The sequence below is a fragment of the Triturus cristatus genome, chromosome 10 (assembly GCF_964204655.1).
Source record: "Triturus cristatus chromosome 10, aTriCri1.1, whole genome shotgun sequence".
Taxonomy (NCBI): domain Eukaryota; kingdom Metazoa; phylum Chordata; class Amphibia; order Caudata; family Salamandridae; genus Triturus; species Triturus cristatus.
Window position 1 is genome coordinate 155,581,735 of NC_140593.1, and position 15,774 is coordinate 155,597,508.

General features: G+C 38.7%; 1 protein-coding gene across 1 annotated transcript in view; it reads right to left on the reverse strand.

Annotated features, from left to right (window-relative positions):
* Positions 1-336: 336 nt before the first annotated feature.
* Positions 337-15,774, reverse strand: part of UBA5 (ubiquitin like modifier activating enzyme 5) — a 73,827-nt gene continuing 58,389 nt past the window's right edge. The window contains exons 8-12 of the mRNA XM_085630688.1: positions 15,399-15,526; positions 10,439-10,574; positions 9,005-9,080; positions 7,631-7,737; positions 337-848 (exon numbers count right to left, since the gene is read on the reverse strand). Coding sequence (XP_085486814.1) covers positions 765-848; positions 7,631-7,737; positions 9,005-9,080; positions 10,439-10,574; positions 15,399-15,526 — 531 coding nt within the window. The 3' untranslated portion in view covers positions 337-764. The remainder of the gene's footprint in view (positions 849-7,630; positions 7,738-9,004; positions 9,081-10,438; positions 10,575-15,398; positions 15,527-15,774) is intronic.

Sequence of the window (15,774 nt, forward strand, 5' to 3'; positions counted from 1 at the left end):
AGAAAAAGAGTTCCAGACATAACCTTAAGATGGCAGAATAATCACAGCATGTGAACTCAGAAAAAAATCCACACAGCAAAAATGGAAAACAGTTTGGAAAAAAAGCAGTAAGAAAAAGAATAAAATAGAATAAAGATGGGCATAATACTTATAATGCAGTGTAGATAGGAAGGGCAAATGTGGGTCTCACCCAATTATAAGGCAAAGTGCTGGTGGAGAGGAGGGTCAGAAAGGGATGTGTGGGGTAATTAAGTAGTGAGGGAAGGTGGATAGAGTGTAACAGTGGTCCTCCAGTTCAAAAAGTAAAAAAAATATAAAAGGTAGGCTTGAAACAAATACTTTTAAATACATTCATTAATATTACATACACAGATTTTTAAACTGTTTGACATAAACAAGATGTAATTGACACTAATTGGTTCAAATTAATCACACAGGCGCCACAAGTGTATTATGAGGCGCTGGTCCAGTAATTTCTATATACAATTGTGTTCTTGTACTTTTCAGAGCAATCTATGAGTGTAAATTTCCACACAAAAAAAAAAATATATAAACTAGTACACCAAATGAAATGTGAAAGGTATTCCAGGGAGCAGGAGGCTGCTGTAGCAACCCACTCTCTCAGTACTAAAATGTCAAGTTGTGTAGCAGAGTTATTCATACTTGTATTTTTATCTTTCATCATTGAGTTTGATTGGCATCTCGTGTCGAGACTGTGCTGTAAACCCTATGAAGCCAATGAATGCATTATTGGATATTGATATCTAAATGTTCCTCATTTTGGCCATCAGTTCTTCAAGACTTTGCTCCGAATCGTCCACTGTTTCACCAGGAGCTGCGTCGCCTACCTATAGGAAAATAAAAAACACTTGCTTGATATCTTATACACGCATTGCAGTGGACTCTGCTGTTTACCATCAGGGAAGGGGACATTGTTAAGCAGTGTATGTCATGGGTGAGAGCTGTTAACATTTATTTCCACATGCATCTAGCACCTACAAATAGGAGTTTGAGGAGTACACAATTCTACCCAAGAAGGCTTCCAAACGGCTACGTTCAGCTGATGACTAGAGTCTAATGTTCATCTCATCCATGGTGCTGCGAAGGATGCTTGTACCGCTACAGGGAAAACAACTTCTGCATCACAGTATAGTATCACAGCAGTGTCAGACTCTAAGGGGCAACACTCATTTGAAAGATCCTTGCCATGCAGATGTTGATTTTCTGTAATTAAGAATGTGAAGAAATTATCCTAAACAATTTAACATCAAACATTCATTTAAAGCTGGCCCTACTAGCTGAACATATGGGTGGGTACATTTTTAAAATTGGGTTGAAATTCAGAGTGAATTTCACAAGAATATTGCTAAAACAGGTATAATTCTTTAGCAAAAAAATTGCTAGGGTAACTCAATGTCTTACAGTTTCTGGTTTTATTTTTGTAGATTATTGCAGATTATGCGAAGGCAGAGATGCAAAATCTGGGAACAGTCTAGGAGACAGTGCATCAAATCACTCCAGGCTACTAGCCCAACTTTAGTTCCCCAAGAAGATGTTTTTCTGCCTTGCTAAGGACACATTATTTACAAAAACCACTGCAAAACAAAACACTGCGAGGAGTATTTCCATGGAGTCAATATCTTGATATGAACTTTATGATCCAGTTTCTCTTTGATGTACGTAGCAACCGGCAATCACATTTCTTTTAGCACCCCACATGGCTTAGATGCACAAGTACAGAACAAACAAAACATGTGAAGTAGGAACTGGCTGAGCTGGCAGTAAATTAATAATTTAACATAGTATTTAAAATGTGAAATTGGTATATTGACCTCAAGGGAAGAGTGGCCACATAGTTGGCACACTGCTGGAAAAAAATATGAAAGATCCCCTAGTTTGGTATGTGGTTCCAGGGCACACCTAGGAGGACTTTTATAGGTAGTTAATTTTTTCTTCTTAAACAGACCCTAGTTTTCTAGACCGTAGACTTGTTAGAACCAAAATGGTGCCTCAGTCTGTAGCCTTTTGAATAAGGCAGCAAAGTCTGTGAACACACACATAGTCTGCGGTCTGGTTCCCAAGACACAGACTGTAGGTGCCATTTTATGTGTTTTGAGTACACAGCCTGGAAAATTAGTTTTAGGAATACCGGCCAGAGATTTAGATTTTATAAAACGTATTTTGGGTGGGCTCAAAGAGGGTTAAATCACACCCTGCCCAAAGTCCTGGGTGTTATGGTGAGCCGACTCTACTACCATATGTGGCCATTAACATTTTTGGGGGGTTTGCAGGGACTGTGCCCCAAGTCCTGTGATGGCAGACACAAAAGTAATTTTACTCTTGTGACTAGCCAGTCAGTGTTGTCAGATCCATAACCTATATTTTGAGCGCAGACCACAAATGGTCGATGGGAGCAAAACACTCCATCAATTAACAGGCAGGCCTATATTTTTTTTTTATGTTAGTTTAGATAGCACAAAAGGACCAATAGCCCGAAATATCCTGCCCTGCAGCTTTCACAAATGGTTATATCTCCAAAACTATTGAACAGATTTACATGAAACTGATGAAAGCACACTTTCTCAGTAAAGTTCTTTCTTGAAAGTTTGGCATTCCTCTCTTCAGTGATATTTGATGTATACACAAGCAAAATTTTCTAACATGAGCTAAAATCCGAAAAGACATCTTTTTTGACCTCACCCATTAACTTTTTTTATTCTCCAGTTTGGAACTACACAAAATTGTCATGCTGGACCTTAGCGGACTACACCAAGTAACTGCTAAACACAGTGCAGATCTGTCCATGGGGTCAAACGTTACAGCCTAATCAAAAAAAGGCCTTTTCAATAGAAAGGTAAACTGAACCATAACTACACAGTACAAAGAGGAGGCGAAACATGCTGATTGTGCCCTACATTTCATGTAGATCCATCAAATGGTGCCAAAGTTAGTGAATCCAAAATGTTTTTACCCCGCCTCTTCTTTATATTCCCTCCCCTATTGGATCAGCACAGACCTGAAATAACTGCAGTGAGAAGAGCATGCTTACTGCCTGCCATATGTATGCAGATAAATCAAGCAGCACTGAATTAAGCAATTGACAATGTTATTGTTCTCCCTTTTAACTTTGCAACGCTCCCCTTTTGTTGGATTGGCTTGCAATATGACATACCAAAAGAAAACCAATCCTTGTAAGTTTCTGCAAACTTTTGAGCCAATTTGCTACACCGTGTCAATGCTATTAGCAAGTGAATACTTTTTTGCTCCCTAATGTAAGTGCCTCATGAAGTATGTGTGTGAACTTAAAAATACTAAGTTTTACTACGAAAACGCTGAACATGCTCAGGCTCTGTCAGATTCAATGCAGGTACATCAACTGGTGGCAAAGTTATTTATTAGTAAATCAAAAATGTATTGTGTTCTCCCCTCCCCCCCACCATTTAACATTGCCCCACTATATTTTCAAGAAATCAGCACTGAATTGTGTGGATATTTGATGGGAGGTGCATTGAGATATTAAAGTACGTAGGCTGGCATATGATGTTGTCTGTGTGGATTTATGAGGGAGGAAGTTTTGGCATATGATTGAGAGGCATTGCCATTTGCTGTGGGTTGTGTCGGTATACGATGCTGGTTGAGGCATAAATGAAGGTATACATGTAGCATGTTGTTGGATGTGTATACGTATGATGGTGGCTGTGTTGATGTGTGATGTTGCCTGTGTTTTAGCATGTAGGTGGTGTCGAGATATGAGAATCTGTGTGCTGGTGCAGATCGGTTTCCATATGGTAGTAGGTTGTGTTGGCGTTATGATGTTAGTTTTATCAACCTACGATGGTGGGTGTGTTTGGATATGATACTAGCTATGTTGTTGTATGCGAATGGTAATGGTGGTGTCATGGCAGTGGGAACGGTTGAAGTGGTGGCATGGCAATGGTTGAAGTGGAGCAAAGGAGTTAGCTGTAGTGATATTGGTGGTAGTGATGGCATTAGTGCTAATGGGGATAATGGTGGTGGTAGTAATGGCAGTGGTTTTAATCGTGACACTAATGGTAATGGTTGTAATGTTAGTGTCATGGTCACATTAACAATTGTAGTGCCCTGGTAATGGTGGTGGAAATAGTGGTGTTGGTGGATGGTAACAGTGGTAGTAGCGGTATTTTTTGTGGTGGCAATCTGTTGGTAATGATGGTATTTCTAATTATGGTGGTGTTTATAGTTGTGCTGAAAAAGATGGTGGTGGTAATCGTGGTGGTTGTGATAAAGGTGGTGGAGAGATTAGTGTTAATGGTGATGGTAATGCCGAGATTGATGATAATGGTGAAGGTTGTGGTACTGGTGGTCATTGCAGTTGTAATGGTACTTGAGCTCCAGGTTTTATGCAAGTTTAGTGTAATTGAGGAATATTCCTGAAGATTTGCTCACCTATGTAATGCCCCAAACATTCTGTCAAAGTTCTAGAACATTTTCTCAAATTGAGTAAATGTTCTGGAACATTCAAATTAATATACATACTTTGAAATGCAAGAGCATTTTGGCTTATGTAAGACATTTGATTATTATTTGGGGTAGGTGACTACCTACCTCAAGGAACAATCACAATCCATGTCAGGGTGAACCTTCAAAGAAACTAAATTATCCTGAATTCCACCCCTGGTAGTTATGGCTCAAAGCAGACAGGCTTAATTAGGGCAATGTATAAAGTATTTATACAGTACCAAAACAATAATAAAACAAAATCTTATACGGACTTTGAAAAAATGAAGTAAAATTAAATAAACAAAATTACACCAAAATGACAAAAATACAAGAAATGGACCAGGGAAGCCAGAGATACGAACTTTTGAAGTATTAAATAGAAATAACGTTAAAAAACAGTAAAGCACCAATGATAGTCATTACTGATCTCCAGGCACACAGAAGTAAATTGAGGTCGTGGTTTCAAAAGAGTCTTTATTCCTTGATTATGTTGATAAGAGCCCCTTTTCCAACACGTGTTTTGTCTCAAGCTGTTGATGTCACAGCAGACTTCCTCAGGGCATGATTTTGGTCTCTCCAAACAAGTTCAGTCTTGTTGCCGATACTCACGGCGGACCGGATAAAGAAACGTCAATACATAACGACCGAAAATACTTCCACTACTTACTCTTTGCGAACTCAAGCACGACAATTACAGATAAAGTCTGAGGTGACGACCATTGAAAGTACTCGATAAGACCACAAGATTGAATTTGTTTGGAGAGAACTAAATCATGCCCCTTTTTGTATAATGTTTGGTATGCCCATGTGACAATAAATATATTGGGAGTACTGTTAACCCTGCCAAGAAATGGGTATTGGAACAAAGCCCGGCAATATCGAGCAATGATCACACATATCCAGTGACAAGACACTTTGCTGAAGTAAATCAAAGCAGAAATTATCTATTGTGATTCTTCTGTATTGATCAAATATCGATTATGGAACGAGGGAGTGATAGGATAAGATCCCTCAGACAACTGTAATCACTATACATAGTTGAGCTAAGGACCCGCACACCATGGGGTCTCAACAGTGAAGAGGAGTTATGGTCTCATATCGGCTAAAAGGAAAACAGGAAGGAACTCCAGAAGACACAAAGAAAGTTATGATAATGTAAAACAGAGGCTAAAATAGCTACACCAATTAAACCATTGGGGTCCACAGGGATGAATAAAATTCCGCAGTCCGATAAAGGCCATAGGGGAGAGGTAATTCGAATTAACGATTTTTTCATTTTCCTTTTCCTTTCACTTTCTTCTCCTCCTTTGATAATGAATTGAATTTTGTGAAAACAAAAAAAGTTTCTTATTTCCTTATTGATAACATTAATAGTGATTCTTTGCCTCCCTTTGTATCTGTATTATAGGTCGTCGTATAGCCGGAAGTAAGTCCATTCAGGGCATAATTAAATGTACAGGCTGTGATACAATGAATTGTGTCAATGAATTGAAAATTATGTTTAACTTCAAGATGTAATTAATACACAGGTTATCATCATATGTTGCGATCTGGAACAGATATAGTGATATTAATTGAGATGTATTGATGATTGTCAATCAATCAAAGAATGCTTTATTCGACAGTTTGTGTATCATAAAGGCGTTACAAATAAAAAATTCTAACAGGTCTAAAAAGTTTTAAAAACTTGAATAAAAACAACTTGTGCAAAAAAGCAAAATAGGCATCAGAATATCCCGACTAAATGCCAATAAATTGGTTCATGATAAAACAAACCTATAAATATAAGTTTCAGATGATCTCAATTAATCTCAGAGAAGCGTGCAAAGGCTTATTGGAACCCACACATAACTTTAGTCCGAATACTCGATCGGAAATGGAAGTGAGAAACAGTTTCATTTTTCAGCCGTAATGTATTGCAAACGGATACACCACATCAACCTTAAAAATGTTGCCATAGAAATAGCGTACCTGGGTGATAGGTCTGTATAGAGAATTCGGAGAGCAGTGCTGCATGATCTTTCTTTCTCTCGTTCATTTACCTATGGTAACTTTTACGTTCATAAATGTAATTTTATGCAATATGTTTATATAGGGGTCTCTGTTTTATGCAAATCTACTGAACGTCCTGAAGATGGCCTGACGGACTAACGCCACGACAGACTGAAACGTCGACTCCCTCATCTATTTCCAAAATATTTATTGTGTATTAGTAACTGTACTGTGTATCTTTAGACATGTTACTCTAACTATCTTGGAATAGATATTTACATTCATGAATTGTAGGCTGATTGGGACATTCCTCTACATAAAACATTTTGCATTTTTTGAAAAAAGATATTCCCATGTTTTTTTATATTATTTTCTCAATTGAGTGTTAACATTTTCTAATTTGACACATACTCTGATTGTTCACAGGTTCAGGATCAATTTGGATTGAACCACTAAGCAGTTGTGTGTATAGTACACTAAAGTAAGACATTTGAAACAAAATCCCTTGTAGGCACCCCTTACTTATCATTAACTTGACTGCCCAAGCCTCCAAGGGTATATTGGGTTTCCCCACGTCTTTATCCTGATTTTACAACTAGGCATCTTACAGCCAATATTCACGGCTTAATTCTTTCATAAAGGAGGAGTGGTCAACAGTAATTTGCTGTCTGGCCCTCCAAAATAAATACAATTTGAATAAATGACCATGTGGGTTAAGTGGGTAATGGAGGAGAGGGTGGGTGGTGAAGCAACATGGAGTGGGCAGGGAGGCTAGGAAAAAACAAAAAGCTGTGTTGGGGGATGAGGGAACAGGGAGGGAGAGAGAGAGTGAGGGAGAGAGAGATGGAGAGAGAGATAAAAAAAAAACACAGCAGAGCGTGGGTGGTTTAGCAGTGAAGTATTATCATTTGGATTAACAGGAAACCAAGATGGAGCTATGCTTATTCTGCAATTAGTGGGAACAAGTACACAGAGTTTAAAAAAACGTACTGAAAACGTACTGAATGCAATACATTTTGTTTTGTGGACATGGGGAGGATGCTAGGGAGGGCAGCCAATCTGAATATTTTTGTCATGTCAATGGAGCTTCGACATAAACTATACTTAAATGAATCATTGTCACTCAAAAAAGGCAAAATATGAGTCAAATATACAACACCTTATTTGGTACAGTGTATGCTACTGTTATTCCCTCTGGTAGATCAGGTACTGGCCCAGAAGCAGCTTTCAACTCCTCCTCCGAAACTTCAGACACCAACTCAATACCTATATAAAAAAAAAAAACATACAATACTTGTAAGCAGCAATTGCCACATAGTCTTACTGAAGATTTAAAATATCAACGAGTCAGTATCAGCAAACAAAATACAAAAGATAGAGCAAAATATATTCACAATTGCTGAAACTGCCAAGTCAGAATGGCCTTTACTAGAGACAGTGTGAAAACAAAATCAAAAATCTAACATGGCTACCCACTTGGCAAAGAAAACACCATTTCCTGTCCCCACTAACTATAAACTATATACAGAAAAAAACCTTCAAAACACCAACATCCCACAGAGAAAACAAAATCTTAAGCACTACATTATACTAACCCATTACCAATAACTGCTAGGGTGCAGGATTTAACCGAGCCAACTGTAGGTTTTAATTTAAGGGAATGATCTGCTTGTCTACCAAATAATTTAAGCCTCGAAGAATCCTACGCAACTTCACGTAAAATAAGACCCATAGGCCACAAAACAAGCATATTTGTGACTAACAAAACCTTCAGCCTAACATCAACAACACGTGATTTCCAAACATTTGATTTCTCCAAATTTGTTATAGATTATTTGGATAGACGTGCACATCTTGCGCCATACAGGGAGACACGGCTGGTCTGTATATTGAAGGTAACAAATCGCACGATCCCGACTCCAACGAGGCACGCAAATACCGCGTTCTCAATTTATCCCTTTCGACGACTTGAAGGAAGGTAGTCCTAACCGTGAGTAGCTAGTTAGGTTTTAAAAGTGACCAAGGGCAGGGTACACCTTAGCGAGTGTACACCCCCCGGATCACGTTCACTGGTCCTGACGAAAACCCGGTAATAGCAACTGATGGTTGAAACATGTAGACCTTTTTTCACTTTCGACTCACCTCAAGATACCATAGGTCAATTTAACCTATCATGGTATCTATATTTTTTTAGCATTGTCCAAATTGCCCTAGAATAAATTATTTGGATTGGGTTAAATTTGGCCAATTTTTAACCTAAATTCACTATTCACTTCACACAAAAACCAGCTCCACTGTAGTCAGGTGTCGCAGCACACCTGGATGGCACTCGGCTGTCCAGGTGGGACCCCGATGATGAAGCATGTCACCAACCAGGTTGGTGAGTGAGGGCTCTTCTTAAGAAAGACAATTTCTTTCCTGTGCTCTACGTTCCAATACCCCATAGACAGTTTTCTGTCGATTGGGAGTACTCCCTTGCTTTGTTTGATATCATCTTGTACCATACACAGTTATGTTGAGAGATGTTCCTTACCCCATTCATTGTCTTCATGTATGACATCATCTTCCTGCACTATCACCTCTTTTTTCGGCTGGGCCGCTTCTTTTGCCTGCAAATATAATGAGAACATAATGAAAAATACAAAAAATTACCTTTACAGAGATCATGATACTCCTAGTCCATCCTTCCCTTCTTCACAGCTAGTTGGTCGCAGCAAAAGAAATACGCTTTCTAAAGAGCCTGTTAATTAACTGTTTGTGTGTTGAAAGGCGCATATGGATTACTCTGTGTATCCTGCCATGAATCCCACCATGCATTGGTTCATTACCACCCATAATATTTTGATCCTCAAAGTACAAATCTGTATAACATCATATTTCCAAGGAAATGGTTTGGGGAGAGTTAAGAATGAAGGAAATCAAGGACAGACACTATCAGAATCATGATGAAGGTACCTTACTATTATCAGAAATCTACTTTAAAAATGTTGAGTGGAAAACGAGAAGATGCATGCCCCAGTTTTAAGCATATATGTTGCACATAACATCTGAGGAAAGAGATGTAAATTTCCTAGAAGATGCCTGAAGAGAATAGTGCTCACATAAAGCATTATATGTGGCATACATTTCGGACTCCAAATCTGTGCAAGTGGTAGGGGTCTACAAAAGACCACACTGAAAGCTAACTTTATACATGTAGTCTCTGGAAAGCCCTAAAGTGCCCTAATTTTATATGGATTTAGAATGAGGGGCATTATTTACCTGGCAATTGTGGGTTTTAGCACTTTCTTGACTAATAAAATCTAGGAACTGTTATGGAGAAAACATTATTTAATCTGTTTGCAGCTTGTACTTCTGTAGATTCATATGCATCCCCTTAAACCTCCCTCCCCCTTAAAATGTTTGGTCCACTTCAAATCTGAAGCAGTCGACTGGTGCAATGTCTTCCTATGTTGCATGTAAGTCAATGTGAACATTTCTCTTCTGTTGAGCTATAGCTCAAGAACTCAAAAAGTTTGAACGCAATGCAGAAAAAAAGCAATCTAAGGAGGGGTCTACATTTAGATTCATTGAGGGTTTTGGAGGAGGTATTACGAGTCACCTTGAAACCAAAAGCTCTACTTAAAAGAAAAACAACTCGCATTGTTCTCATCCAACACTAAATAGCAAGTTGATAGTATGTGATCTACAGTAGCACATAGTGCCAATACGAGAAAACTACTATCAGGAACAAATACCTATTAAGAATAGGATACCACTCGAGGGACACAAATTATCTACAAATATCAGTAGGCAAACAGATACAACCGTGTAAGAGAACAACACACAAACAGCTTTCCACACTTCATGCTTCCTTTTTAAAATGTATACCTTGACAAATTGGCAGAGAAGCGATTGCACACAATACTGTATCTTTCCCTATGGTTTATATGTGCTGTACTGAAGTAGATAAGGCATTTCTCTTAACCTTGTATTTTTCCTGCTGTTTTCTACAGTTTCTGTCGTCACAGCTTGGATTTGGCTTCATGATCATCGTAGGAAAGAAATCCTGCATTGCATTGTAGCCCAGGTAATAGCTTACAGTGCCAAACTTCAACAAATACCTATGAAAGAAAAGATGAAACATCCTTTACATTAAAGAGTACAGATGTTTATGCAAAACTTTTAGTATAAACTCAGAAGATACACTTCTCACACATATCTGAGTAAGAGGTGTATATAGTCCTGCATGTGACTATTTATAGGAACAATACCTATAAAATTCATATATACCACAGGTGACAACAAGGAACAATGTATGAAAAAAAACTCACAACAGAAACTGGGCATACCCATGCAATTAACTTATGTTCAGCAGAAGGCTGTGATAGAACAGTAAATTTCAATTTAATTTTAAAAATATACGCTCCCAATGAAGCGCTAAAAAACAAAAAAGAACAAAAAAAAGTCCCATCTATCACGACAGCAATGGAGGGATACAGCCCACCCAGTCTGAACATTATAGGACTAAAATGCTTTGGGCGGGTCAAGCACAAGGATTGGGAAGAAAGCCATTAAAGGCAAAGCAGGCACCCAAGATAGACTAAAAAATCCATCGAATCATGAGCAAGAGACTAACCCAAATCCCACTCCAAGTAGAAGTAAATGTGCTGGAAACTATCGGTCTCACCAATTACAACTCTTAGTAACTGAAACCTAAAAAGAAGTCAATCACACTGTAGAAAGGAGGGGCAGAAATAAAATGGAGTAAAAAAATATAGCAGCACTGTAAGAACATTAAAATGAGCTGCAAGCTCTCACATAAATGTTGCACCCAGAACTTTCAATACTACACAGGGGTACACCTAAAATGGAACTTCCTCCTGTTCCAGTCAGCGACTTGTTAATTGCTGTTCGAGCAACACACAGGAGAACATTAGACTAGTGCGTATGCTATTCTACCGCAATTTAAATGTCTTAATTAAGTCCTTTAGAACTAAAATGGTCTGCACACACATCAATTCACGGAAGTCCAAGTGATGCAGCCTCAGCTAATTGACTCCTTGGGGTCCACCACCTCATTACATAACTGCACTGTAGCTGAAGGATGCTGCGCAACTGGCACATCTTATCTATCCTGAACACGACAATCCTGGCATTAGAAACATATTAGTCAAAAATCAACTCCTTAGGAGCAAGGACTGAAATTCTGTACACAATGTATTTTGATGTGCATCACAAATAAGTTGTGTAGCAGCCAAACCATATTTTTATAAATGTGATATCATTAGTCTATTCACTTTGTTTTTTCCACATGCTTGTACGCCAGTGTATTGCACCACTGTAGATGTTTTTTGATACAATCTAACCTATTTATATACAACAGATTTCTTTAAAAGCATTACTATCCAATTCCATCAAGTTATATTGCCTGGGAATTCACTCCATTCTTCTCAAAAAGTAGCAACTACTTAAAAAAAACTCCACGTAAAAACATTAGCTTCCATAATGAATTAAAATTGTCTAAAAGAGTGTTAACTTAGTTTTTTCAATGCATTGGATTAATGGAAAAAAAAATCAAACTCAATCTAACATGGAAATTGTAGGCCTCATAATCCAATTTGTTTGCGACATGTGCTGGTAATGTTCTGTTTCATTTGGACACACGTGTATTCTCACTTCTCAACAATAATGTCTGGAATGTGTTTTCAGAGGCAAGTCAACACCCTTTCTAGAATATTAAAATGTTGTTTCAGGAGAATTGTACGTTTATTTATTTACTGAGTTTATATAGCGCTGGCTAGACCCGGATGTATCAGAGTGCTTTACATGGGTCAGAAACATTGTTTCAGAACATGGTTACAAAGTTACATCGGTTAACAGGAGCTTAGTTACAGGAATTACATGAGTACCAAAGCATAGCATAAACATGAGGAAAAAATAGGCAAGGGGAGAGAAGAATAGGGGAGAGAGGGAAGGAATAGGGGAGGTAGAGCAGAATAACGGAGGGGAGAGGAGGGCGAGAGTATAGGAGGCACAGCGGGGAGACGAGGAAAAACAAGGAAAAACAGTGTCCGGCGTTCGGCTGGGTAGTGACGGCCGAGGGGTGAACCAGAGCCAAACTCCTCTATAGTTGCGAGGGACAGCTCCACCGGTCAAAGGTTGCTCAGGCACCGCAGTACATACAGAAAAGTTATAGTTTCCGCCTAGGGGGGCATAATCCAGAAAGTTCCAATGAGCGCGCCGGTCACGGTGTACGGTGCTGTGCTCCCAGCGGTAATGGGGTAATAACCCAGACCTCCGTTGTGTGAGACTCCCTTGTCACTGTGGACTCTCTCAGAGTGGTCTCAGACGCCAGGGCATAAATGCTGGATCCCTTCCCAACAAGGGGAGAAGGAGTGCTTTGGAAAGAGGCCCACTCATGGTAGCCATTATTAGAAAATTGGTGTGTCAGATGTCCCCAGAGGCAACCATTTCGACCTAATTTCACTTACAATAGATCGGACTGGCTGGTTCGGCCATTTTGATTCTTAGTGAGGACCTCTTTGTTTCTGATCTAGGGGTATTGGTAGAAAGTCCTTTATTTGTTTCTGCTTCAGGGGTGTAGACATCTTTCTATTTTGCTTCAATAGACCGGACTAGCTGGTTCGGCCATTTTGATTCCTAGTAGAAAGCAGGAGCAAAATGAGACGCTGCTAAAGAATATTGGGTACAGAAATAGTTGTTAGGAGCATTCTTGCGCGCAGCCCTGCAGTGGAAGGTGAAAGCGCTCCTAGTGCTACTTGAGTGGAGTGTTCAAGGTTTCACCTAGCTTTCTTAGCATAATCAAATAATATATTGCAACATTTTTTTAGTAAAGTTGGCGTCTGTGAGAAGCTTCAGGCTGTAGAATAGAGACTTTTGAATTGTATTTTCTTGCAACGGTTTTGCAATAATTAATTCTGATTGCATTATTCTGTGGGAACCATAAACTACTGTATTGAATGAACGAAAGCCTTTGTTCAAAACCATATAAAAGTTCACTCTTTCTGGATGTGTTAAAGACCACTTTCTTACTGACATTAAGAGGCAAAATCATGCCAGATTGGTTTCCTATAATATACACTTCAGTTTGCCGATCTGAACTGTACGGAGTACTTTAATTGGTTCTGTATTCTAACGGGGCTTTGCACTTTGATCTATTGATTGACTATATTACTTGATTTCTGTATGACTTATAATCGGAAAATAAACCTTTAAGGTTTAAACCTTCACTCTCTATCATCCTTATAAACCCAAAGGGGTTGTATGTGTCCAATTTAAAATGGCCGTGTAGAGGGCTTTACAGAGAAAGTGCTCCAGCAGGAGCACCGATATCCGATAATGGATTAACAACGCTACCGGTCCATCACTCACGCAAGAGAACGAGGTGGAACAGGATGTCAAGAGTCAACAATTGTTTCCCCTCAATATGCATCCGGTCACTTCCAAGGGAAGAGGGAAATTAAACCAACTTTAAACTTCTCTATTTCACCGAGATTTCCCTCACATCAAAGTAAGTGCATCCTCAAAGTCGTATCTTCCCAACAATTTGTGAACCAAAGAAAATATCTTGCAAGCTAACAAGTCAGTGAAGGCCAGCAACAATATTAGAGGATCATTTTGCCAAATTACTTCCATTAGAAATTATACCCTAATGATGCCCTAAATATGACATCTTTGAAGCATTACAAGCCTGATTTTGTTACCTGTTTTCCAACACTGAGCCCAAGACTGATAAAAATGTGAAATCTGCAATTCTAAAAATGTAAGCCCCACACAAGTAGATGGTCCTTCTTCACCATTATCTTTCTTAGTATCCTTACCAGGAGGTGATCCTGAAGTGGATATTAGATTAATAGATCTCTTTCGCTTTAGGATAGGCCTTCCAGACAACCGGGTTCTGGATAACATTTTTATTTTGTTAATTAGTTTAATGAACTAATAATTTGCTGCTGGCCCTATAACAAAAGTACTTCAATTATCTTGAACACCTCGCCCAAATGGGACAATCCAGCTCTTAAGATTGGTTAAGTGTTGTTTTCCTAAACGCTGTTGAAAAATATTCTTAATCTGAGTTATGGTTATAGTTCGCTGCTTCTATTTGTATAATTGAGTAACAACTAGACTAATCACAGGGTGATTCCACCCTATACTCTTTCACGTCACTGAAATTCATCATACATTTGTTCTCCCTTCTCAATCTGGATCTACCAGGATGTCAGAAAGCGGTTCATTTGGTACTGGAGCATATCTTCTGCTAAACCTCGAGGGAGTGTATGATTTGCTCCTGAAAACAGAGGCATCTTTGGTTGTGAAACCTGAACAAATTGAATCGTGATCATACAACTTGATTATGAACAAAACACAGATGGTGACAATGATTATAGCAAAATTTTGTTTTTAATTTAATACAATTATTCCATCTACAACCTACAGAGGAAAATGTAATGCCCTGCTGCTACAACTGAACATCTGAAAGAAAACAATTTTGATATGTCACAGATACATAGCTTGTTATCGAGGTTCATGCGATGACATGGCAAAGTCTCGCTAAGAACATTTCCCTATTTAACAACCACAAGGGTTGGCTTGGTACCTTTTTATGGATATACTGTGTTGTATACAGGCCTATAGGGTTAACAGCTTGATGTAAAAGCCATGTCAATTGGTTTTTGATTCCCAATAACATGAAGGCAGCACAACTTGTTTAAGAGAAAACACCAGCATCTCTTAAATCACAAACATCCCCCACAAGTAGTAGCACAATTTGCTGGTTGCCACATAGTTGCTAGAGATAGCAAAACCTTTGTTTCAAGTACCTCTCAGAGTTGTAAAAATGTGCGCACCCTTGCAAGAAAAGGTATAATACACTAATAAACCCATTATAGGGCTCATCAACAATGTCTGTACACACAATGACTACTTACTTCAGAACGTTCTGAACAAGAATGCCTGCAACAACTCCCATGGTGGTTGGTAGACTGGCTGCACAAACTCCCTCCCGTTTTAATGTTTTCTCATCAATATTTGCAGCAACAACAAGAGGAGGCGCGCACTGGAACAAAAGAAAAGCACGTCACTAAAGGGTTACTTTTATGCGATTCAAAGAGTGAAATTACAGAATTTAATATAAAAATCTGAAACAATCTGCTTCACATACTACTGCTCAGATTGTTTTAGATACCAGAAGAAAATTTGATTATTCATAATAGAAAAATCAGAAAACAAAGGATAAATGCATTAATGAGAAGAAATATCAAAGGACTGTAATAGTATGGAGAGGTGTGGCTCACTGGTTAGAGG